The 26,588-nt window shown below is 37.6% G+C and overlaps 1 protein-coding gene across 3 annotated transcripts in view; it reads left to right on the forward strand.

Moving 5' to 3' along the window:
* USP34 (ubiquitin specific peptidase 34) overlaps window positions 1-26,588 on the forward strand; it is a 297,846-nt gene that overhangs the window by 238,638 nt on the left and 32,620 nt on the right. For all 3 annotated transcript variants that reach the window (XM_032176545.2, XM_032176542.2, XM_032176541.2), the window contains exons 51-66: window positions 624-702; window positions 4,514-4,567; window positions 4,677-4,772; window positions 9,925-9,989; window positions 10,078-10,153; window positions 10,241-10,288; window positions 10,408-10,473; window positions 13,982-14,062; window positions 17,227-17,312; window positions 17,846-18,014; window positions 18,122-18,196; window positions 19,593-19,744; window positions 23,805-23,853; window positions 23,937-24,041; window positions 24,440-24,484; window positions 25,498-25,602. In XM_032176545.2, coding sequence (XP_032032436.1) covers window positions 624-702; window positions 4,514-4,567; window positions 4,677-4,772; window positions 9,925-9,989; window positions 10,078-10,153; window positions 10,241-10,288; window positions 10,408-10,473; window positions 13,982-14,062; window positions 17,227-17,312; window positions 17,846-18,014; window positions 18,122-18,196; window positions 19,593-19,744; window positions 23,805-23,853; window positions 23,937-24,041; window positions 24,440-24,484; window positions 25,498-25,602 — 1,351 coding nt within the window. The remainder of the gene's footprint in view (window positions 1-623; window positions 703-4,513; window positions 4,568-4,676; window positions 4,773-9,924; window positions 9,990-10,077; window positions 10,154-10,240; window positions 10,289-10,407; window positions 10,474-13,981; window positions 14,063-17,226; window positions 17,313-17,845; window positions 18,015-18,121; window positions 18,197-19,592; window positions 19,745-23,804; window positions 23,854-23,936; window positions 24,042-24,439; window positions 24,485-25,497; window positions 25,603-26,588) is intronic.

The following is a 26,588-nucleotide window of genomic DNA, read 5'->3' on the forward strand; positions in this document are numbered from 1 at the left end:
ATCTCTTAATTTTTCCTAATAGCGTTACATGTTATATTTAAGCAAACTGTTTTATTTCTTTTATGAATTCTTTTGTTAATCCTAGGTCATAAATGGATCTATCTGATTATAAGGTGCTTAAGAGTGTGTTATAGGCCGGGCGCAGTGGCTCACGCCTGTAATCCCAGCACTTTGGGAGGCCGAGGCGGGCGGATCACAAGATCAGGAGATTGAGACCATCCCGGCTAACATGGTGAAACCCCGTCTCTACTAAAAATACAAAAAATTAGCTGGGTGTGGTGGTGGGCGCCTGTAGTCCCAGCTACTCAGGAGGCTGAGGCAGGAGAATGGCGCGAACCCAGGAGGCAGAGGTTGCAGTGAGCAGAGATCATGCCATTGCACTCCAGCCTGGGTGACAGAGCGAGATTCCGTCTCAATAAAAAAAAAAAAAAAAAAAAGACAAGAGTATGTTATAAAATTATATTTCCAATTTCTAGTAGATTAGAATTGTAAAAATAAGAACTTAGAATTTACCTCATGAAATAATAATTTGACACTTGTGACATTGGTTATTCAAAAAATAGTAGACATAATATGAAGCTACTCATATGCATACTGGATTAATACTGTATGCTCTATTTTAGGTATCTTTTTAATGATGCTGAGGTAAAACCTTTTGATTCTGCTCAACTTGCATCTGAATGTTTTGGTGGAGAGATGACGGTAAGTTTTATTCAGAAATATAAATGGTTTGTGTCTTTCCAAGTGCTTTGTCATATCATAAAATCCAGTAGCAGAGTCGCTTAACTTTCTTTTAATTGCTATGATTAAATAAAAAATTTATTCAATTGATATTTATTGGAAGTTTAGTATGTTCACAGAAATATTTTTAAAGTGCTATTTCTGCTTTCCACAACAGCCTGATGAAGAAGGTAAGACAAATAAAAAGCTTAGTAGTATGGGAGTTGAATTACAGTGCCATGAGAATAAGGATTGAGTAAATTGTTTACTCAGTGAATTCTGTGGGAGCAGAGCAAAAAGAAATTACTGTTTACTGACTTAATCTGAAAAATCTTTGACAAGGGAGTCTCTCTTAGCTTACTGTGGCTCAAGAGGCTACCTGATTCACAATAAGAAAAAAAGAAATTAAAAAAAGGTTTGGCAAGGAAGTTTGCTTGAGCTAAGTTTTAAAGGATTGTTCTTTCAGTGCTTTTTATAACACCAGCAGGAACCTGGATAACACTAGATACTGGATAGAAAAAGGACATCTTCTCTGCGACATAATTGAGAAAAGACTTTTTTGTTTTTCACCCCCGAGTCGGAATCTTGCTGTGTCGCCCAGCCTGGAGTGCAGTGGCGCAATCTCGGCTCACTGCAACCTCCACCTCCTGGGTTCCAGCTATTCTCGAGTCTCAGCCTCGGGAGTAGCTGGGATTACAGGTGCCTGCCACCATCCCCAGCCAATTTTTGTGTTTTTAGTAGAGGTGTAGTTTCACCATGTTGGCCAGGCTGGTCTCAAACTCCTGAACCCAAGTGATCCACCTACCGCAGCCTCCCAAGTGCTGGGATTACAGATGTGAGCCACGGCACCTAGCCAACAATAGATATTTAAAGGAAATTTAGGTTGGAGTATTGTAATAATTTCACTTCTCTATAGGCAGTTTGTCCTATTATCAATTTTCTGAGAACTGTTTTAAAATATTCTCTTGATTCTCACAAGACAAATATTAGTCATTTCCGTTTCATAGATTAGCCCAAATAAAGTTGTTGTTTTGTTTTGTTTTGTGTTTTTTTTGTTTTTTTTGTTTTTTTGAGACGGAGTCTCGCTTTTTCACCCAGGCTGGAGTGCAGTGGCTCAATCTCGGCTCACTGCAAGCTCCGCCTCCTGGGTTCACACCATTCTTCTGCCTCAGCCTCTCCGAGTAGCTGGGACTACAGGTGCCCACCACCACGCCCGGCTAATTTTTTGTATTTTTAGTAGAGACGGGGTTTCACCGTGGTCTCGATCTCCTGACCTCATGATCCGCCCGCCTCGGCCTCCCAAAGTGCTGGGATTACAAGCGTGAGCCACGCGCCCGGCCTAAAGTTGTTTTTTGACTTAACCATATTTGTTATGAATTAACCATTTACAGTCTGGATTTTATAGTTGATCTTAGTCAAAAGTTGAGAAATGATACACTTTCCAGATTTTAATGAAGGGCTTCCTTATTGCTTCTCGGTGTTCTTGTCTCTACTCCGCTGAATGGAAAAAGAAAGGCAGTCCACTTGCTAACAATTCAGAAATGGGTAGAATAGGGAAGTAAATATTGAGTTACTACTAAAGCCACCACTAAACCAATTGTGTCTGTAGATGTTATGCCTAGAATGTCCTTTTTTTTTTTTTTTTTTTTTTTTTTGAGACAGTCTCACTCTGTCACCAAGCTGGGGTACGGTGGCGTGATCTTGGCTCACTGCAGCCTCCAACTCCTGGTTCAAGCGATTCTCCTGCCTCGGCCTCCCGAATAGCTGGGATTACAGGCACGCGCCACCATGCCCAGCTAATTTTTGTGTTTTAAGTGGAGACAGGGTTTCACCATGTTGGCTAGGATGGTCTCAATCTCCTGAGCTTGTGACCGCCCACCTTGGGCTCCCAAAGTGCTGGGATTACAGGCATGAGCCACTGTACTCGGCTGAATGTTTCCTTTAAAAAAAAAAAAAAAAAAAAATGAAGGAAGAAGAGCAAGGCTCTTCTCTTAAAAAGTAGTTTTTCAAATTGCAGGTCCACTTTTTTTCTTTTATATATTTTATGGTAAAGTATCTTTAAAAAAATGTTTTGAGGCCGGGCATGGTGGCTCACACCTGTAATCCCAGCACATTGGGAGGCCGAAGTGGGTGGATCACCTGAGATCAGGAGTTTGACACCAGCATGGCCAATGTGGGGAAACCCCACCTCCACTAAAAATACAAAAATTAGCTGGGCGTAGTGGCGGGTGCCTGTAGTCCCAGCTACTCAGGAGGCTGAGGTGGGAGAATCGCTTGAACCCGGGAGGTGGAGGTTGCAGTGAGCGGACATTGCGCCATTGCACTCCAGCCTGGGTAACAAGAGCAAAACTCCATCTCAAAATAAATAAATAAATAAAATGTAGGCTGGGCGTGGTGGCTCAGGCCTGTAATCTCAGCACTTTGGGAGGCCGAGGTGGGCGGATTGCTTGAGGTCAGGAGTTCGAGACCATCCTGGCCAACGTGGTGAAACCCCGTGTCTACTAAAAACACACAAAAAATTAGCCAGGTGTGATAGCGGGCACCTGTCATCTCAGCTACTCAGGAGGCTGAGGCAGGAGAATCCCTTGAACCAGGCGGAGGTTGCAGTGAGCTGAGATCGAGCCATTTCGCTCCAGCCTGGGAGATGAGCAAAACTCCTTCTCAAAGAAAAAAAAATGTTTTGAATCTTTGTGTTTAAAAATGTCTGCCTCTGTCCCTTCTGATTTCGTCGCCCATAATGCTGCTTGTCTGCTTCCCTTGGCTTTTTAAATTTTTTCTGTCACAGCACACCTGATGTTCTCCAGCATTACCAGTAGAATCCTCATCTCCTTACTCATTAGGAAACAGCCTTTAAGTTCTCAGAAGCCCCACCACTAAATTCTTGTAATATTCCATATGTTCACTTACCTCTCTGTGATACTTTGTTCAGCCTCCTTTTGTCCTGTGATCTTTCTTTATTATTCAGATTCTCAGATTCTAGATCTTTACTGATTGCTTCTTATTACTTCATGGTCCCTTTTCTTTCCTTTGCATCGTGTGTGTGTGTGTGTGTGTGTGTGTGTGTATGGTCCCTTTCCTTTGCATTGTGTGTGTGTGTGTGTGTGTGTGTGTGTGTGTGTGTGTGTGTTATCTTTATGGTCCCTTTCCTTTGCATCGTGTGTGTGTGTGTGTGTGTGTGTGTTATCTTTGGTTGACTCTTACCTTTTTCTGATGCTTCATTTGCTGTCTCCCATCAGTTGGATTGCTTAAAATGTGTACTGACAAATCCATTTCATCTGCATAAAGTTACTTACAACTTTGAGGTTCAAAATTATGTTTGTGAAGGATTGGTGGAGGTAGATGTTTTGAGTTGTCAGAATAAATTACAGCTTCATGCCCATGAGATATTTTAATAATATGCTTTTCTCATAATGTTGCTGAGAAAGAACTATTTAAATTCACTTTTTATTTCCACTTATTTATTGCATTTACCAAAATTAGGACAAGGCCAACTATTTCCTGGCCTCACTGTCTTCATTTGTTCTCTTTTGTTATAGTAAAATTTTCTCAGTCATAACTTTATGGTGTTCTCTATCTAAAAATAATAAAAATAATAAAAACTGAAAAAAAGATATTAGGATATATTGGCCAAATTGTGAAGTACGTAGAATTTTTATGAAGGCGGTGTTGTTTGAAAACTACTTACAAAGTTACTATTAAGTATAAAATAGCTGTTTATGAAATAATTTATATATAAATATAGCTGAGTATACCCATTTTTTCAAAGAAGTAAAACTTTTGTATTTTTAAACAGACCAAGACCTATGATTCTGTTACAGATAAATTTATGGATTTCTCTTTTGAAAAGGTAACCATTTTTTCATGTATAATTTTATTTTATTTTTTCTTGTGCATTGTCTACTTTTAGAGTAATACTTTGTCAAAATGAAAATAAATTTTTTTCTTGCCTCTTAAAGACACACAGTGCATATATGCTGTTTTACAAACGCATGGAACCAGAGGAAGAAAATGGCAGAGAATACAAATTTGATGTTTCGTCAGAGTTACTAGAGGTATAAGTTAATTTCACTTGAGCAACATTTTAAAAATATGTTACGTGTTTATGCAAGGAATACTGTAGTGTAAGAACAGGTTCTACAGGTTGATATCTGTAATTCTGAGTAGATCTTAAGAGTATTTACAAATAATCTTGGTAATACTGACATAAGACCAGTAAATGAAAATGAATGAGATTAAATGGAGTAGAAAATATCACTAATAGAGAGTAGGCGGCTGGGTGTGGTGACTCATGCCTGTAATCTCAGCACTTTGGGAGGCCGAGGCGGGTAGATCACGAGGTCATGGGTTCAAGACCAGCCTGGCCAAATGGTGAAACTCTGTTTCTACTAAAAATACAAAAATTAGCCAGGTGTGGTGGTGGGCGCCTGTAATCCCAGCTACTTGGGAGGCTGAGGCAGAGAATTGCTTGAACCTGGGAGGCAGAGGTTGCAGTGAATGGAGATCACACCACTGTACTCCAGCCTGGGTGACAGAGCAAGACTCCATCTCAAAAAAAAAAAAAAAAAAAAAGAGCAAAAAGGTTGAGGGAATTAGAGTGACTTAACAATTTGTGAGGTTAGTAATGTTTTGCTTCTGAGATTGGATGATGGGTTTGTAAGTGTTCCTTCTGTTGTGTCTCATGATATAGACACATGCACTCAAGCTTGCATTGTAATTGAAATGCCATTAAAATGTATTTTACACCCGGGCGCAGTGGCTCATGCCTATAATCCCAGCACTTTGGGAAGCTCAGACGGGTGGATCACTTGAGGCTAGGAGTTTGAGACCAACCTGGCCAACATGGCAAAACCGCAGCTGTACTAAAAATACAAAGATTAGCTGGGTGTGTTGGTGGGCACCTGTAATCCCAGCTACTCAGGAGGCCTAGGCGAGAGAATCTCTTGAACCCGAGAGGTGGAGGTTATAGTGAGCCGAGATCACACCACTGCATTTCAGCCTGGGCAACAGAGCAAAACTCTGTCTCAAAAAAAAAAAAAAAAAAAAAAAAATGGGCCGGGCACGGTGGCTCATGCCTATAATCCCAGCACTTTGGGAGGCCGAGGCAGGCAGATCACGAGGTCTGGAGATTGAGACCATCCTGCCTAACATGGTAAAACCCCATCTCTACTAAATATACAAAGAATTAGCTGGGCATGGTGGTGGGCACCTGTAGTCCCAGCTACTCGGAAGGCTGAGGCAGGAGAATGGCGTGAACCTGGGAGGCGGAGCTTGCAGTGAGCTGAGATCGCGCCACTGCACTCCAGCCTGGGAGACAGAGTGAGATTCCGTCTCAAAAAAAAAATGTATTTTACATACTAAGGAATAAAAACGTGTTCATTTGTAGTTATGAGGCTTTCTTCATTTCATAATGTAGTTAAGTAGTAATAGTACATTATTGAGTACATAACTGAATGTGTGTTGGTTTGGTGTTAGGAATTCAGTCAGCCAAAAACACAAAAAAGCAAATCATCTCCAGAAATGCACACCTAATTAAATTGTATGCATTCATCTAGACAATTCAGCTTTTACTATCTGGAAAAAAAAAATTTTTTTTGTAATACTGGGATCAAGTCTTTTTTTTTTTTGAAATGGAGTCTTGCTCTGTTGCCCAGGCTGGAGTGCAGTGGCGCAATCTCAGCTCACTGCAAGCTCCGCCTCCTGGGTTCATGCCATTCTCCTGCCTCAGCCTCCACAGTAGCTGGGACTACAGGCACCCGCCACCATGCCAGGCTAATTTCTTTTTTGTATTTTTAGTAGAGAGGGTTTTCACTGTGTTAGCCAGGATGGTCTCAAGCTCCTGACCTCATGATCCGCCCGTCTTGGCCTCCCAAAGTGCTGGGATTACAGGATTGTTCTCAAATGCTTTTAACTAGTATCTTGCCTGCACATGTGTTAATGGTGAAAAGCCAGGAATGTTGTCGTTTTTCAATTCCATGAATTGGATTTAGCAGCTGGATTAGATGGTATTCATTATAAATGGCTTCATTAGATTTGAAGCTACTAAACTTAACTATTTGTGTAAAAATTTATCTCAACCATCATCATAACCTCAATTAATTTTAATCATTTTTGTGCACAGCCTTTTGCCCTAAAGATATTAGACAAATCTAGACCTTACTTTATATAAGTATCCAACAGTATTTAATGACAATTAGCCCACTTGTGAAGTAAAATGAAATTTTAAATAAAACCTTTACAATGATGATGTATTTTGTTTATTTACATCAGTGGTTCTCAAACTTGTGTGTGTGTGTGTGTGTGTGTGTGTGTGTGTGTGTGTGTGTGAGTGACAGGGCCCTCGTTTAAAGTGAGGAAGCTTAATCATTTCTAGCTTTTGATTTAAGGTGAAAGATGTGTGACTCCTCCTTTTACTTGATACAGGGAGGCCATTGTACAGTCGTTAATTGGCCTAATTCCAGTATTTTCTCAGAGAATATGGAGGCCTGAAGAGAGGGAGAAAGTGAACAGCTAGTCGGTGGAGCAGTCAGAACACATACAACATGTATTAAGTTTGCCGTCTTATATGGGTGTAGTTCGTGGTACCCTGAAACAATCACAACAGTAACATCAAAAATCACACTGATTATAGATCACCGTAATAATATAATATGTAATATAATATATAATAATGACGAAAATGTTTGAAATATTTCAGGAATTACCAAAATGTGACAGAGACAGAAAGTGAGCAGCACATGCTATTAGAAAAATGATGCCAATAGACTTGCTTGATTGCAGGGCTGCCACAACCCTTCAATTTGTTTAAAAATACAGCATCAGTAAAGTGAAGCACAATAAAATGAGATATGCCTGTACATTAGAAAATTCTTCATTGCAGACCTAAGCCAACAATTTTTTCTATAATTGTTCCAGCTTACTATTTTTAAGTGGGTGTGCCTATATGTTTTCTTAAAATTAAATTTAAAATGTAAAATACTGTGTGCATGAACATTAATATGGTTTTAGATATAAAGCAGAATGTGGTTTTTTAGATTTGTACATTTAAAGCATAGTTATTAATCCCAAAAGATAACATAAAACATTTTAGAAGCATAAAAGAGATTAAGCAAACTAATTATAAATTGTAATGATTCTTCCAGATAATAGAAGGTAAGAGTTCTCAGAAAGTGTAGTTGATAGTGATTGCTAGAAAAGGGTCAGGAAATGCTTCAGGAACTTAACCTTAAACTGAAATTTGAGAGTTAGAGAAGAGGTAATCATGTGAAGAATGCTCCAGGCCAGGCAAAGAAAACATTATGTACAAATTGCCTAGGAAGGACAGAGCTTATTGGCATGTTTTGGAAGCCAAAAGGAGACCTATATGGCTGTGATGGAAGTTCAAGGAAAAGTGGCCCAAGATGAGGATAGACAGTTATGTAGAAAATAGCTAGGGTAAGGCTGGGTGCGTTGGCCCACACCTGTAAGCCCAGCACTTTGGGAGGCTGAGGCAGGTGGATCACCTGAGGTCAGCAGTTTGAGACCAGACTGGCCAACATGATGAAACCCCCTCTCTACTAAAAATACAAAAATTAACTGGGTGTGGTGGTGGGCACCTGTAATCCCAGCTACTTGGGAGGCTGAGGCAAGAGAATCGCTTGAACCTGGAGGTGGAGATTGCCGTGAGCTGAGACCGCGCCATTGCACTCCAGCCTGGGCAACAAGAAAGAAACTTTGTCTCAAAAAAAAAAAAAGAAAAGAAAATAGCTAGGGTGGCTGGGCAGTGTGGGCAGGATGAGATTAAACCTGTAATCTCAGCACTTTGGGAGGTAGGTGGATTGCTTGACCCCAGGAGTTCAAGACCAGCCTGGGCAACATGGCAAAACCCTATCTCTACAAAAAAAAAAAATATATATATTAGCTGGGCATGGTGGCACGCACCTGTGGTCCCAGCTACTCAGGAGGCTGAGGTGGGAGGATCACCTGAGACCAGGGGGGTCAAGGCTGCAGTGAGCTGTGATCATGCTGCTGCACTCCAGCCCAGGTAACAGAGTGGGACCCTGTCTTTAAAAAAAAAAGAAAAAAAATCCACAGAAAATAGCTATACACATACATAGATACAGTATAAAAAGGACTGTCAAACAGATGAGTGTTTCTGTAAAACAAAAATAGAGCAGAACCAAAAGCACTTATGTGATAGAAACCACAGTATTACCAGCATTTAGGTCCAGGAGATCATGTTGACCAGTAGTTAGGCCATTGTGGGGTTGAAGGGACAAAAGTTGTGACACAGAATCTACAACTGAGCTCATGGCTGGAATCCAGAGTTTAGAATGGGGCTCCCTTATTATAAAAAGTACTGAATGAGATGGGCAGAATGCTATCAGACTCTGCCTGATATAGAGTCTGATACAGGGGCTTAATAGAAAGTTTTTGTGCCTGGAAATGCTGAAGAACTCTGAAGCAGGCTATTCACTGATTAGACTGTGATTTCTGGAATATCACTGTAAAGCAGGAACCCTATTAAGTTCTAAATTAGTGTAGTGGGCTGGAGAGGCAAAGAGGGAAAGTTGAAAATCTTCAATGGAAGATTAAAGATAAAGTTGGGACTTTCAGCTCAAAATGAACCAACCAAAATTCCAAAATAAAATCAGAAGTATAACCCTACAAAAGACAGCTAGTAATATCAATAGTCAGAACATCTAGATAAAAATAGTTTTATGAAGCTGACAAAAACGTAAGTCATAGTTAAGGTATTCAGACAGATGAAAACAAAAACAGTGATCCTACTGTCCTAATGTCAGAAATAATTTTTCATGATTTTTGTAAACAAATCACGTCTGATTTAGGTCTGCCAACCAGAGTTAAGTATTGTGCCAACTTTTAAATGTAAACCTTTCTTTTATAACGTTATCAGAATGTAACATGACTTATATTTTATTCATTTATATACTTGTTCTTCAAATAGGATTTCAGAATTCTTGGAGCATTTTTATAAATACAATAAAAACCTCACAATTGCTTGAGGTAGCCAGATAAGTATTAATAATTACAAAATATTAATAGCAACCATTTATATGATTATACTTGGGAAAAAATGAACTTTAAGTGCATGGATTTTATTTTATTTTGCGGTTTTTTGGAAGAGACTTTTTTGTCTAATATTGGTGAAATGTAATGAAGTAAACTGCTTTATCATATATCTAATGTTAACATTTTTATTTTCAGTGGATTTGGCATGATAACATGCAGTTTCTTCAAGACAAAAACATTTTTGAACATACATATTTTGGGTAAGTTTGGTAAATTTCATAGTAGATATTTTACACATTTTTAAAAAATCTTATGTGTGAATTTTAAATGATTATTTTTAAATTCTAGATTTATGTGGCAATTGTGTAGTTGTATTCCCAGTACATTACCAGATCCTAAAGCTGTGTCCTTAATGACAGCAAAGGTAATAAATATATGAACTTTAAATAATTCTGTCAAAATTTACTACTTTAAAATGATTGAAGCTTTTTTGCTTTATCTTTTCTTACAGTTAAGCACTTCCTTTGTCCTAGAGACATTTATTCATTCTAAAGAAAAGGTATGATTTTTATACTATGGATTTTTTTGTCATTTATGTTTTTATCAGATATCTTTTGGTTTTTGTTATTGTTGGCTCAGAAGTTCATATGCTTTGACTGACTTCTTTTTCTTTTCTAGCCCACAATGCTTCAGTGGATTGAACTGTTGACCAAACAGTTTAATAATAGTCAGGCAGCTTGTGAGGTAAGGTGATAATTCAACAACTAATGCATAGCTTAAGATTCTTTTTTTTTCCCTCACTTATCTAAGATGCTACAGCAAAGTTGTTTTATCTGTCACAGGGAGCCAAATGTAAGTCATTCCTAAAATCATTTGGTAGCTGAGAAAGTTAAAATTTATATATCACATCCATTACACTGATTAAATAATTGTTAAGTCACTTAAAAATTCATGTTTTGGCCAGGTGTGGTGGCTCACGCCTGTAACCCCAGCACCTTAGGAGGCTGAGGCGGGTGGATTACAAGATCAAGAGATCGAGATCATCCTGCCCAACATGGTGAAACACTGTCTCTACTAAAAATACAAAAATTAGCTGGGTGTGGTGGCGCATGCCTGTAGTCCCAGCGCCTTGGGAGGCGGAGGCAGGAGAATCCCTTGAACCTGGGAAGCCTCTAGAAGCTGGAAAGGTCAAGAAGATGGATTCCCCCCTAGAGCTTCCAGAAAAGATGTATCGTGTCAACATTCTGATCTTAGCCCAGTGAGACCGACATGGGACTTCTCTTCTCTGGGACTGCAAGATAAATTAAATACATTTGTGTTTTTAAAGCACTTGTGATAACTTATTAGAGCAGCAATAGAAAACTGATAAAAAGAGTCAGGCACTCTGAAATCATGAATTCAAAACACTTGAACCTGTAGTGAGCTCAGATTGTGCCACTGCACTCCAGCCTGACGACACAGTGAGACTCCATCTCAAAAAAAAAAAAAAATATATATATATATATGTTTTTTTCCCCTTCATCTACCAGAAGGAAAAACTATGTATAGAAAATTCAAGACTCTTCCAAAATATTTCTTAACCAGCTTTATTAAGGTATAAATGACAAAAATTTTATATATTCAAGGTATACAAAATGATTTGATGTGTGTATACTTTTTGAAATGATTACCACATTCAAATTAATTAACACATCTATCACTATGTAGTTATATGTATGTGTGAGTTGTGAAGACACAAGATCTCCTCCCTTAGCAAATCTCAAGTAAACTATGCAAAATTTTTTAATCTTTTTTTTTTAGTCAGTTTTGTCTCAAAACACTACAGTATTATAACTAGTGTCATGATGCTGTACATAAGATCCCCAGAATTTATTTAAAAGGGAAACTTGGGACTGTGCGTGGTGGCTCACACCTGTAATCCCAGCACTTTGGGAGGCTGAGGCTGGCGGATCACTTGAGGTCAGGAGTTCGAGACCAGCCCGGCCCACATGCAAAACCACGTCTCTACTAAAAATAAAAAAAATTAACTGGTCATGGTGGTGTGCACTTGTAATCCCAACTACTGGGGAGGCTGAGGCAGGAGAATCACTTGAACCCTGGAGGCAGAGAAGCAGTGAGCTGAGATCACGCCACCACACTCCAGCCTGGGCAACAGAGTGAGACTCTGTCTCAATTTAACAAAATAAAAATAAAAAATAAACCTGAAACTTTGTACTCTTTGGCCAACATCATCTTCCTGTTTCTTCCATCCCTCTCTTAACTACTTTTGTATGTTGTTAGAAAATGCTTAACATCATCTGTCCCTTCCTCTTTCCCCACTCTCCCTGCCAAAAAAAAAATTCACCTATCCACCTATCTCAGTAGATCAGTTTATGCCTGGTTTTATCTCTCCATCCTCTATTTTAAGAGGTGCATCCCTAAGGATAACCCACTCACAGGTAATGACAACTTAATCATATTGCCATCTTAATTTTTAGATTAGCAACCAAAGAGTTGTAAATCTCCATAGGAATGCAAGTCTTATGAATTAACAGAAGTGGGAAATAGCAGTCTAGTATATAATAGTTGAATTATAGTTAAAGGTTTTTTGCATATTTAGAAGTTCATCTGATTATACCTTATAGAAATAGAGTAAGGGAATCTATTCCTCAGAAATTTCAAACACTAAAGTGTAACTTCTTGAAACTTTGTAATGAGAATTTGGAAACATGGACAAAAGTAGAAAGGGATAATAAGCTGTCACATACCTGTTCCTCAACTTCAATAAATAATAATATTCATTCTTGTTTCATCTATTCCCTATCCCTTTTTTTTCCATAATGTAAGAATTGTAAAGGAAACCTAAATAGATCATGCATCCATAAACACCCAGTGTATATTTCTAACATAAGAAAACTTCAAAAACATTGAACCACAATTTCATTCACTCCCAGTAATATTGGAAGTGACTTCTCATCTTTATAACTTTTTTTTTTTTTTACCCCCAGAGAGGGTGTCACTCTGTCACTCAGGCTGTTGAATGCAGTGGTGCACAGTCATAGCTCACTGCAACCTCGAAATCCTGGGCTTGAGCAATCCTCCTCCCTCAGCCTCCCGAGTAGCTGGGACCACAGACACACACTAACACACTCAGCTAATTTTTTTTCTTTTTTTATAGAGATGGAGTCTCTTTGTTGCCCAGCTGGTCTCAAACTCCAAGCTTCAAGCTATCCTTCTGCCTCTGCCTCCCAAAGTGCTGAGATTACAGGCATGAGCCATTACACCTGGCCAGAAGTGATTTATTCTTGTCATCTAATACCCATCCTATGTTCAGTTTTCTCTATCTCAAAAAAAAAATTTTCAGTTGATTGGTTTAAATGAGCAGTTCAAACAAGTTCCACATTTTGCATTCATCTGTCTCTTAAGTCTTCCTTAATCTATAAGTTACTTTTTTTTTCTCCATGCCATTTTTTGTCATTTGTGCTGTAGGATTTCCCACATGCTTTCTTTGACTAATTGCATTTTCCTGGTGGTGTTTAACATGTTCCTCTGTTTCCTTCTCTTCTCATGGCTGTTTGATAGATCCAGAGTTTCTCGAGTGCTAATTAGATCATAATTTGTTTTTAAACAGAAAATGAATCATGCTCATATCACATACTATTAATAGGTGGCCGGGTGAGGGGTTTCACGCCTATAATACCAGCACTTAAGGAGGCCAAGGCGGCCAGATCACCTGAGGTCAGGAGTTCAAGACCAGCCTGGCCAACATAGTGAAACCCCATTTCTACTAAAAATACAAAAATCAGCCAGACATTGTGGTGCGTCCCTGTATTCCCAGCTACTCGGGAGGAGAATCACTTGAACCTGGGAGGCAGAGGTTTCAGTGAGCCGAGATCCTGCTACTGCACTCCAGCCTGGGCAATGGAGCAAGATCTGTCACAAAAAAAAAAAAAATATATATATAATTAATAAGAACTAAAGATTCTATAGTGTGACATTTGAGGGCTAAGAGAATTATATTTTATTATGAAAAAGGACCACAGATTGTCATGCCCATTGCATACTATAATGTAAATGGCATTCCATGGAGTTGTGTAATGAGGTAACCCTTATTATGGTTTTAGAGTTGGACTTTTATGACAGTTAGAGAAACTTTTCTGGTAAGAACTTAAAAGAATTAAAACATTGACTAGAAATAAAATTCTTATGTGACTTTTATCCCATGTAACAATTATTTGTTGAATGTTAAAGTCATGCTGTATTTTTTTTACAGTGGTTTTTAGATCGCATGGCTGATGATGACTGGTGGCCAATGCAGATACTAATTAAGTGCCCTAATCAAATTGTGAGACAGGTAAGGAAAAATATGTTTGAAAAAAATTATTTGGAAAAGAAGTTACTTTCAATTTAATTATTCTAAATTTGCTTATAAGTGTGTCTTAACCTAATACTGATAATAGTTTGAAAAGATATACCTCCTATCATAAAAGTCATTTTGTTGTTGGTTTCACCAGCCTCTTTTAACATCAGCTCTCACTCTAATAAGGTGATTAAAATTATGCACATTTCCTGGATGTAGAAAGATTGACTATAACTTCCTGTTCTTTTATTATTAGATCCTGCTCTTTATTATTAGATGCTTTATGAGTTGTACTGATTCTTTTACAATCCTTAGACATTCTAACCATGGTAGGGTACTCTAGTGACCTCGAAAGCTAATGAAAAGACTGTAACTTATTTCTGTGATTGGGTCTGAACTGTCATACGAAACAGTTTGTTTTCTTTAAATTGTTGGGTAAAATAGACAATGAAATTTAAATATTACTTTATAGTCACTTTTCACAAAATCAAAAACTTAATTGACTTATGCCACTTTCCAGTTACTATTGAGATATATATGCGTGTGTGTATATATTACATATATATGTTATGTAGAACATATAATATTATGTTTATATATTTATAAATTTATATAGAACATATATATGTTCTATACAAATGTTATGTAACATATATATGTTCTATATAAGTGTGTGTGTGTATATATTTATTTTAGAGGGTTTTGCTCTGTCACAAGCAGTCCTCTTGCCTCAGCAGCTAGGACTACATGCACACACCACCACACCTGGCTGATTTTGTTTTGTTTTGTTTTGAGACAAGAGTCTCGTTCTGTCACCCTGGCTGTAGTGCGGTGGTGCTACATGGCTCACTGCAGCTTCCACCTCCTGGGCTCAAGCAATTCTCCCACCTCAGCCTCCTGAGTAGCTGGAACTACAGGCACACACCACCACACCTGACTAATTTTTGTATTTTTTTGTAGAGAGAGTGTCTCTCCCCTGTTGCCTAGGCTGGTCTCAAATTCCTGGGATCAGGCAGTCCTCCCACCTTAGCCTCCCAGAGTTCTGGGATTATAGTTCTGAGCCACTGAGCCTGGCCTAAGATACAATTCTTATACCATAAAATTTACTCACCCTTTCAAATGTAAAATTTAGTGGTTTTTAGTATAGTCACAAAGTTGTGCAACCATCACTACTACCTAATTTTGGAACATTTGCCATCCCCACCCCCAACCAAAAGAAACCCCTATACCCATTAGCAATCAGTTCCTATTTTATCCTGTCCTTTCTCCTCAATCCCTGACAACTACTAGTCTACTTTCTATCTTTATAAATTTGCCTATTTTGACCATTTCACATAAATGGACTGATAGACTATTAGTCTTTTGTGACTTACTGCTTTAACAGTATTTTCAGGATTTACTCATGTTACAGCATGTATCCATATTACATTTTCTTTTTTTGCCAAATAGTTTGTCAAATGTATATACCCCACATTTTGTGTTATCTGTTCATCAGCTGAATATTTGAGATGTTTCTACTTTTTGGCTATTTTTAGTAATGCTGTTAGGAACTTTTAGTACAAGTTTTTGTTTGGACATATTGTCACTTCTTTGTGTACGTTTTTAGAACGGTAAACTGTTTTTTGTTTTTGTGGTTTTTTTTTTTTGAGATGGAGTTTCACTCTTGTGGCCCAGGCTGGAGTGCAGTGCTGTGGTCTCAGCTCACTGCAACTTCTGCCTCCAGGGTTCAAGTGATTCTCCTGCCTCAGCTTTCCAAGTAGCTGGGATTACAGGCGTGCACCACCGTGCCCAGCTAATTTTTTGTGTTTTTAGTAGAGACGGGGTTTCACCATTTTGGCCAGGCTGGTCTCAAACTCCTGACCTCAGGTGATGTGCCCGCCTTGGCCTCCCAATGTGCTATTACTACAGCCACTGTACTGGTGGTAAACTGGTGTTTTTTGTTTGGTTGGTTGGTTGGTGTTGTTTTTGAGATGGAGTCTCGCTCCGTCAACCAGGCTGGAGTGCAATGGCGTGATCACGTCTCACTACAACCTCCACCTCCCAGATTCACACAGTTCTCCCTGCCTCAGCTTCCTTAGCTGAGATTACAGGTGCCCACCACCACGCCCAGCTAGTTTTTGTATTTTTAGTAGAAGTGGGGTTTTGCCATGTTGGCTAGGCTGGTCTCAAACTCCTGACCTCAGGTGATCCACCACAGCCTCTCAAAGTGCTGGGATTATAGGCTTGAGCCACTGCACCCGGCTGGTAAACTGTTTTTTTTTTTTTTTTGACGGAGTCTGGGTCTTTCGCTCTGGCCCTGGCTGGAGTGCAGTGGCGCGATTTCGGCTCACTGCAAGCTCCACCTCCCGGGTTCACGCCATTCTCCTGCCTCAGCCTCTCCGAGTAGCTGGGACTATAGGCGCCCGCCACCACGCCCGGCTAATTTTTTTGTATTTTTAGTAGAGACGGGGTTTCACCGTGGTCTTGATCTCCTGACCTCGTGATCCGCCCGCCTCGGCCTCCCAAAGTGCTGGGATTACAAGCGTGAGCCACCGCACCCGGCCGGTAAACTGTTTTTTTATAGTGACTGCAGTGTTTTTTTAAAACTGTTTTTTTATAGTGACTGCAGTGTTTGACAGTTTCACCATAATCTTTAGCAGCTGATACTGTCTTTTTTATTTTAGCCATCCTAGAAGGTATGAAGTGGTATCTTATTGTGGTTTTGGTATGCGTTTTCCTAAAAATGGTTACACATTTTTTCATGTGATTGTGGGTCACTTGTGTATCTTTAAAGAATCCTCACATTTCCTTCTCCTAGCTGCTGACCCCGTGATGAGCAGCGGCCCTTCCCCCACCCGCAACTCTTCTTAAGGAATTGGATACTAGATTTTCTTTTCTCTATCTCCACTAGCTAAAAGGATTTTTTGAAGCTTTGTTTTTGATCATCTGTATTACTGAAACGTACAGTTTGTTTTTTTCTCTTTATCATAAAACTGAATTTTTTAATGCTAACTTTGCCTTATTTCCTTAGTCCATTGTTGAGACTCCAGAAGAGCTCCAGAATACCAAGATAATCTTGTGCAAACTATAAATGGGTGGCAGAGAATTTTGAATCATGTTAATTTTTCAAATCTTTGTTACCTGATGAGTTGGCTCTTGTTTTATCTTTTTCTTCACAGATGTTTCAGCGTTTGTGTATCCATGTGATTCAGAGGCTGAGACCTGTGCATGCTCATCTCTATTTGCAGCCAGGAATGGAAGATGGGTAAGAAGTACTTTTTGAACAAGTTTGTGTGTCTGTGTGGCGTTTTTTTTGTTTTTTTTTTGTTTTTTTTTAAAAGAGATAGGGTTTCTTCATGTTGCCTAGGCTGGTCTCAAACTCGTAAGTTCAAATGATCCGCCCACCTCGGCCTCCCAGATTGCTAGGATTACAGGCGTGAACCACCATGCTTGGCCCTAATTTTTAAGTTTCTTGACGACCTGCCTACAAAATATTTTTTTAAATCCACACTGAAATATTTGTTCTGTTTAAAAATAATCTGTAATAATACATTCAAGAAGGTAAAATATTTTTGTTTTATTTAAATTTTGCATCTGCAAGATCCTCTACAAATTACTTTATGGCTTAGTCTTTTTGTTTGCATTGATTTAGCCAGTCACAATAACTACTTACGTTGTTACAGTTGATATTCATTATCTCAAAGATAAAAGAAATTCACAGTTTAAAAAGTACTTTTTCTCTCGAACAGTATTTCCAGGCCTCATACATTCTCTAAGATGTATTTAATTGTCTCTTAGGTCAGATGATATGGATGCCTCAGTAGAAGATATTGGCGGTCGTTCATGTGTCACTCGCTTTGTGAGAACCCTATTATTAATTATGGAACATGGTGTAAAACCTCACAGTAAACATCTTACAGAGTATTTTGCCTTCCTTTACGAATTTGCAAAAATGGGTGAAGAAGAGGTGAGGCTGTATCTTGTCTATCTTTTGGATTATCTACCTTTTCTCAGTATTTGCAACTTAATTGCTTTTATTTGATATTTTTAAATTTTGTTTGTTTGTTTGTTTAGAGCCAATTTTTGCTTTCATTGCAAGCTATATCTACAATGGTACATTTTTACATGGGAACAAAAGGACCTGAAAATGTAAGTACAATTCTATCGTACATTAGGAATTAGACGCCATGGTTTTCATAGTTTGCATCGTGCAAAGTCCTGAGATGTTAGAACCTTTTAAAGTCCCTTCTGGAACCTAATGTTAGATAATGTGAAGGGTCTAAGATTGGTTGATGTTTTTAATGTAATTTTAATGGATATAGCAAGAAAAACAACTAGGTAATGAAGTTCATTCATTGGTAAGGTCTGGAACAAAGCAAATAAGGCAAAGTCGTCACCTATTTTGGGGTCTTATCAACAGTGAATTGTTTTTGTGAACATTTTGCTGGTCACATTTTTAGGTTCTTTGCTATTAAGTTTATGAGCGTTTTCCCAAAATTTAAGTAGCTGGTCTATTAATAATAATAAAGTATTGCATCAGTTTTACGTTGTTCATAACAAATGCTTTAGATTGTATGATCTACTTGCACTCTTATTCAGTCCTTTTCTTAACCATAAGAGATAAGTACCCTTTATATCTCCATTTAACAGATGAGACAGTTGAAACTTAGAGAAGTTAATTTGTTTTAGATCACAGTGAGTTGTGCTTTGATCCTTGGTCAGACTGCTGAGCTAAAACTCTTAAACACTGTTTCGTAGTGCTTCACAGAATATACACTAGTAGATCATAAAATCTTTTGAGTCTCTGCATTTAGAAGCCCAAGTGAATGTCTCTTTGAAATACCCACTATTTGGATTATCAGGAAACTATAAATAAGAATTCTTATTTTGTATAACTGGCATTTTTATTAAGTAGGAAATACTATTTTATCGTACTTGTAATTTTTTCTCCTGACTTGTCTTCCAATGAGCTTGCTTATAAGAAAAAAGTTATTCAAGGATTTATAGGTAAGGTAATACTCAGTGTTGAGGGTTTTTTTTTTTTTTTTTTTTTGAGACAGAGTCTCACTCTATCGCCCAGGCTGGAGTGCAATAGTGCTATCTCGGCTCACTGTAACCCCCACCTCCCAGGTTCAGGCAATTCTCCTGCCTCAGCCTCCCGAGTAGCTGGGATTACAAGCGCGTGCCACCACGCCTGGCTAATTTTTGTATGTTTAGTAGAAATGGAGTTTCACCGTGTTGGCCAGGCTGGTCTCGAACTCCTGACCTCAAATGATCCACCCGCCTCAGCCTTCCAAAATGCTGGGATTACGTGAGCCACCATGCCCGGCAGAGAATTGTTATTCTTTACAGTTCTGGCAATTTAATCTAAGACTGTCCTGAATGTGGTTTAGAGTGTTTTACATTAGGTTTAGGTCTTTGTGCAGTTGTTTGTCATGTTACAAGCTCCTGCCACCATCTACACTGTTACATAAAACAAGTCATTTGTTCTCAAAATAATACTAAAACTACTACCATATTAAAATTGAATTTTATTCCAACTTAGCCTCAAGTTGAAGTGTTATCAGAGGAAGAAGGGGAAGAAGAAGAGGAGGAAGAAGATATCCTCTCTCTGGCAGAAGAAAAATACAGGCCAGCTGCCCTTGAAAAGATGATAGCTTTAGTTGCTCTTTTGGTTGAACAGTCTCGATCAGAAAGGTGAAATGTTTCAAATTTAAAATGTTTAAAGCATGTTTGGTTTTATTATTTTTACATAATTGTTTACCACTAGTTTTTCCACTAGCTTTTTATTATATATGTCTAATTATGTAATTGTTATTCACTAGCTTTTATTATATAATTCCTTTTAAATAATACTACTATTCATCAACTCTTGTGGCATAAGAATTTCAGTTTTTTCTACCAAACTTTTACTTTATGAGTCATGTTAGAAATAGTCATTGAAAAAATATACAGTAAAATATCTAGCAAAATAGAGCGTGCATTCGTTCTTTAACCTAGCAACTTCATTTCTAGAAATCTGTGTCCACAATACAGAAAGATGTATATGCAAATATGTTTATTGAAACCATGCTTCTGATAGCAAAAGACTAGAATCAGCTGAATGTCCATCAAAAGGGAACTAGTTGAAAAAACAGCATCCATTCAAAAGAATATAGCTGATAAAGGAAGTATGGAATTTATCTGTACTACCACAGAGAAATCTTTAGGATCTATTACTAAGTAAAAAAATGTGGGAAAAAGTGTATATGATATCCTACTTTTTAAGGGAATGCTATGATGACAGAGAGAGAGAGAGAGAGTGTGTGTGTGTGTGTGTGTGTGTGTGTGTGTATGTATGTGTATGTACAACCAAACCTCATTATTTGTGGATTTCTTATTTGCAAATTCACCCATTTGCTAAAATGCATTTGTAATGCCAAAATTGGGACTCGGGGAGCTTTTGCAGTCATTCACAGACTTGTGCATATGCAGAGTGGCAAAAAACTTGCGTTGCCTGACATGCCTTTCTAGGTAAGGTCAAACAAGGCAATAATTTGCCTTTTTGTTTCAGTTTCCATATTGTAAACAAATGTACTTTTCACGGTGTATGCGGTGAAAATTTTTTGTATATTTATATTTTTTGTTTGTGATTTTGCTGTTTAAAATGGCCCTCAGCCAGGTGTGGTGGCACATGCCTGTAGTCCCAACTACTTGGGAGGATGAGGTGGATGGCTTGAGGCCAGGAGTTTGAGTCTGCAGTATGCTACTTTGGCATCTGTGAATAGCCATTACAGTCCAGTTTGGGCAATATAGCAAGATCCATCTGTAAAAATAAGTAAATAAAATGGCCCTCAAGTGTAGTGCTGAAGTGCTCTCTAGTGTTCTTAAGCTCAAGAAGGCCATGATATGACTTATAGGGAAAATATATGTTAGATACGTTTCATTCATATGAGTTTTAATACTATTGGCAGTGAGTTAAACGTTAATGAATCAACAATATATACTAAATAAGGTATTTTTAAACAGAAACACTCATAAAACGAAGTAAATGTATTGATTGGTTGACAAAAATATTACCAGAGGCTCACAGAAACTTAATCGTGTGTTTTCCCTAGTGGTAATAATTTGGTATTTGCTAATTCAGTATTTGCCACACTTTATAGAACACAACTACCTCAAATACAAGAATTGACTATAAATCAAAAACTTTTTTTTTTAAATGGTTTCCAGTGGATAGAGGAAGAAAAACAGGGTGGAGGGGACAGGAATGGATTCTTGACAAATTTAACTTTGATATCGTATCAATGTATAATTATAAATAAATGAATAAGAAGTAATCTCTAAAAATCAAAAGCACAGTGAAATAAATGAACCTAACTATATATTAAATAGGTAAATTTCTAGTGGGATGTATATGAAGGACAAAAAGAATTTCAAAATTTTCCTAAACTGTAATAGTAATTATATTATTTGTAATAAAAGTATTATTCTGAAAGTATTGATGTATATTACAGGATGAAACAAATAAGTAACAATGTCATTGGAAACCAAGATTTTAAGCAAAAGAAAGATAAAAATATTAAATTGTAGGGTTTTGCATAACTTACTTAAAACTAAATTTGAATTGGAAATATCTGTAGCAGTTTATGGTGTATTTGCAAACAGAAAATCTATTACAGAAAATGTTTTACCTACCACTGTTTTCTGAAAAGACCTGGAAACCTTGTACAACCCAGAATCAATGAGTACCCTTGATTGGCATCCAGGGTATATTATAATTTATAGTATAATAATGGAAACAGTATCAAGCATTTATTCTACTTGCGAGTATACTTCATGGCAACCAAATGGTGATTGAGGGGAAGTTTGTGTTCTTATATGTATTCAAGCTAATGAATGAGGAAGGACAATTGGAATTAGAATATCACTGTTTTGGAATCCCAGATGAAATGATAGATCTAGGCAGTTATCATCACTGACAGAAAACCTTACAAAAAGACTAACCTTTCATTGTGTGCCTTCTACAAGATACTATTAATTAATAGACTATACCCTTGGCATCTAGGGTATAGTCTCTAGGTTTCATTTCCCACTGAAAGAATTGGGGTTCCTTGGAAAAACGACCAGTTCCAGTTCTTGGGAAAGAAATGAATGAGAAGCTTGGAATGTCTTATCATTTGGAAAGCAGGAGGCAGTCTAAGGCTACTGAGGTCATGGTAAAGAAACTCAAGAGCCAACTTATGGAGATTTCTACTGGTGATAGATTGAACAGCTTTGAGCATCGGTAATAACTGCAGTGGACTGTGAATCACATCAAAGATGTTAAATCCATGAGTTCATAATACCTAAAAAGAATTTTTTTTTAGTTTACTGGCAACTTTTGGATTATATTAGGAAATCAAATCATTATTTTTGAAACTGATAAATAATGGAAACAGTATGAAGCATTTATTCTACTTGCAAGTATACTTCATGGCAACCAAATGGTGATTGAGGGGAAGTTTGTGTTCTTATATGTATTCAAGCTAATGAATGAGGAAGGACAATTGGAATTAGAATATCACTGTTTTGGAATCCCAGATGAAATAATAGATCTAGGCAATTATCATCACTGACAGAAAACGTTACAAAAAGACTAACCCTTCATTGTGTGCCTTCTACAAGATACTATTAATTAAAAAGTCAAACCTAGATCTCATCAAGTCTGGATCTGACTACCAGTTTATAGAAAATGCAGGGACAGAGTAACATGTTAAGACAGCACCATAAGGATACAATCAGCAAAGTGTAAATGTGAGAGAAACTACAGGACAAATGACCTTCAACAGATAAATTACAAACACAAAGCTGGTGGGGAAACCAATAGATTAAAATATTTAAGAGACTTTTCAACTAATTATGGCAAAAGGCTTTATTTGAATCCTGATTCAAACAAGTTAATTTAAAAAATCTTTTTAGAAACTTCAGGAAATGTGTACACTGGATATTGTATGATAGTGCGGAATTATTCATTTAGGCATGAATAATGGTACTGTGGTGGTTTTTGAAACCTATCTGTTAAAGATACTATGATTTATGGATTAAATGATAAAATACCTGGAGTTTGCTTCAGAATAATTCATACTGAGTGGATAGGGGTTCAAATGAAACGAGACTGGCTATGATTTTGGTAAATTTGAAGCTGATGGAATACTTGTGCTATTCCATTTTTTAATATAGCTGAAATTTTTGTAAGTTATAAAAGAAATATGCAATCTAGGTGTAGTGGCTTGTGCCTGAATCCTGCTTACATAGAAGGATCCCCTGAGCCTAGTAATTCGAGGCTGCAGTGAGCTGCGATCACATCGCTGCACTCCCGCCTGGGCAGCAGAAGTAGACTCCATCTCTAAAAAGAAGGAAAGAAAAAAAAGGAAGAAATATACAGTAATTTTAAACTGGGAGATGAAATGCTAATTTCTAAAAGTCCATTTGGTTTTGAAGGGTCTCATGTCCAAAAAAAAAAGTAAGTAAAATAAGACCCATCCTACTGTTTTATATACTAAAATAGTTAATTAAATGAAAATGAAGTACATTTGGGCTTTCATTTACCAATCCTGCAATGTTGAAAAGTTGCCTAAAAGACATTTAGCAAGCAAGTGTAGCTAGCAAAAAATCATTTTATGATGGCAGGTTAATACAATTATAATTGAATCAACAATTTTTGATACATGTTGTAAATCGCTGTAAAGTAATACAGAAGGAAGAAAAACTTATTTCCACTAATATTTTCTTTCAGGCATTTGACATTATCACAGACTGACATGGCAGCATTAACAGGAGGAAAGGTAGTACATTCTCTAATATTAGACAATTTGATCATCACAAAAATAATAACGGTTCTTAAATGAACAACTTTTGCTTTTGACAGGGATTTCCCTTCTTGTTTCAACATATTCGTGATGGCATCAATATAAGACAAACTTGTAATCTGATTTTCAGCCTGTGTCGATACAATAATCGACTTGCAGAACATGTAAGTGCTAAGGAACAGTCTTAAAGATTTTTGGAAATTTTTAAAAAGAATACCCTGAAATCTGGCTGGGTGCGGTGGCTCATGCCTGTAATCCCAGCACCTTGGGAGGCCAAGGCGGGAGGATCGCTTGAGCCTAGGAGTTTGAGACCAGCCTAGGCAACATAGTGAGAACCCGTCTCTACACAAAATAGAAAAAAAACTAGCCGGGTGTAGTGGCACATGCCTGTAGTCCCAGCCACTCGGAGGCTGAGGCAGGAGGATCGCTTGAGCCTGAGAAGTGGAGGCTGCAGTGAGCTGTGATCTCGCCACTGCATCCCAGCCTGGGTGACTTAGCGAAACCCTGTCTCAAAAGCAGAACAAAACAAGAATATCCTGAAATCCTCCTCTTTCTGTTTTAGATTGTATCTATGCTTTTCACATCAATAGCAAAGTTGACTCCTGAGGTATGTAAACATTTGTTAATTTATGTTTTTAAAACAATTTTCAGCACTGCTAATGCTTTCAAATGAGCCTAATTGTTCTTGAGAACAAATTTATCAGGGTTTCTCCCATAACATAATAACCTATTTTTAAGTGTATAATGTGAATAAAATGAATTGCTAATCATGTCTTATTACGAATATAATTTTCCCAACTAAATGTAAATATGCGTTTAGACTCATTGTATCAGAGTGCCACCTGGATGCCAGACTTTAAAGTTGTTTGATTTGGAGCATATATCGTAATTGTGCCCAAAGAAATAGTAGAGCACCCAGGACTCAGCATGTGTGTAAAAGTATGTAGAAAATAGAATGCAGTGTTATATAAAAGTATTTTTGTAAAATGGAAATGTTATAGCTATTTTAACAATCAATGTCAAAACGTTACTATAAATTACCCCTCAGGTTGCTATAGGAAGCTTTTAATCTAAATTTTTCAATAGAACACAGTTGTCTCATTAACAATTTATTTTTGGGGTTGGGGACGTGTTGCTTAAAGGATACAAGTTTTCATGAATAAGTTCCAGAGATCTGTTGTGCAATGTAGCGACTATAGTTAATTATACTTGAAAATCATTGAGTAGATTTTAAGTGTTCTGACAAAAAATAAGTATGTGAGGTAATGCATATGTGATTAGGTTGATTTCGCCATTCTACAATGTATACATATTTCAAAACGATGTACATCACAAATATTTACAGTGTTTGTCAATTTAGAGAATATTTTTATAATTATCTTTTCCAAAATACACTTGACATCCAGAAAAATCTATCACACGTGGTTCCCGGTTGACTTTGTACCCCTCGCTGATCCTGCTGCATTATGGTAGTTCAGGTTCACATGCAGAAGTACTGGCTGAGCTCTCCTCCCCTAACACAGATTTAAATGTAGTGTGTAGTAGAATATATGTTTCTTCTCTGCTGAAAGAGATGGGTTCAGATTGATCTAAATACACGGTCATGTATGTGTTTTACAGGCAGCCAATCCTTTCTTTAAGTTGTTGACTATGCTAATGGAGTTTGCTGGTGGACCTCCAGGAATGCCTCCCTTTGCATCTTATATTCTACAGAGGATATGGGAGGTAAGTCTTCCAGCAGGTGTTTTCAATGTTTATTTTCCTGAGGATTTTATTTTTATAATATAGTCACTACCATTTTAAGTACCAGTTTCTTATGACCCCAGGATGGTTTTAGTAAGTCACAGGTTTGGGGAAGAAAAGAGTTCTTAGCTAGTCTCCTAGTTGTATTAAAGACATTGTTGTAGCGTCATAAACAGCTTTAGCCAATTTGAAGTTTTCATCCCCCCACCCTCCAGAGTTCCATAAAGCAACTAGAAGTCCTAGAAATAGAAACCAAGTGTTCTCAAGAATTGACAGAAATGGTAGAGGAAGCACCAGCCACCCTTTTGCTTCCAGAGTTACTGCTGAGGTCACAAAATTTCTCTTTGTTTGAGTATTGGAAAAGCTCAAGACCAGGGGACAGCAAATCTTTTCCCGAAAGGGTCAGAGAGCAAATATTTTAGACTTTGTGTGCCATACAGTGTCTGTTGAAACTACTCAACTTTGCTGTGGTAGCATATAAGCAATCGTGGACAAGAAATGAGTGGGTATGGGTGTGTTTCAATAAAACAACAAAAACGGGCAGCCACAGAATTTGACCTGCTGGCCGTAGTTTGCCAGCCTCTACTCTAGATTCCTAGGATTCCCCTTTCTCATGAAAAAAGTCTCCACAGCAGTACAGCGAGCTTCTTGTATTCTCACTTAGTACCAGGTTGGGCTTGTAATCAGAAAAGTAAAGATGAGAAACCTTAGAGAAATAAAAATACTTTTAAATAAATGTCCAAATTTAGCAAGACCTAGAAGTCATGGAGTTTTCTTATATTTGTCTCATGGTACTTGGTTATTTTAAATTTATTTTGTAAACCAGTGACAACATTTTTCTGAACACTTCCTGTTGATAAAAGTAAGTAGCTTTAAAAATGGGAAAAAATAGGGCGAAACCTTTTTAATCTCTAATTGTCAAAAAAGTACTTAGCTTTGTGTCTAATAGCATATACAAAAAGTAAGTA

The sequence above is a fragment of the Hylobates moloch genome, unplaced genomic scaffold, assembly GCF_009828535.3.
Source record: "Hylobates moloch isolate HMO894 unplaced genomic scaffold, HMol_V3 SCAFFOLD_15, whole genome shotgun sequence".
NCBI lineage: Eukaryota > Metazoa > Chordata > Mammalia > Primates > Hylobatidae > Hylobates > Hylobates moloch.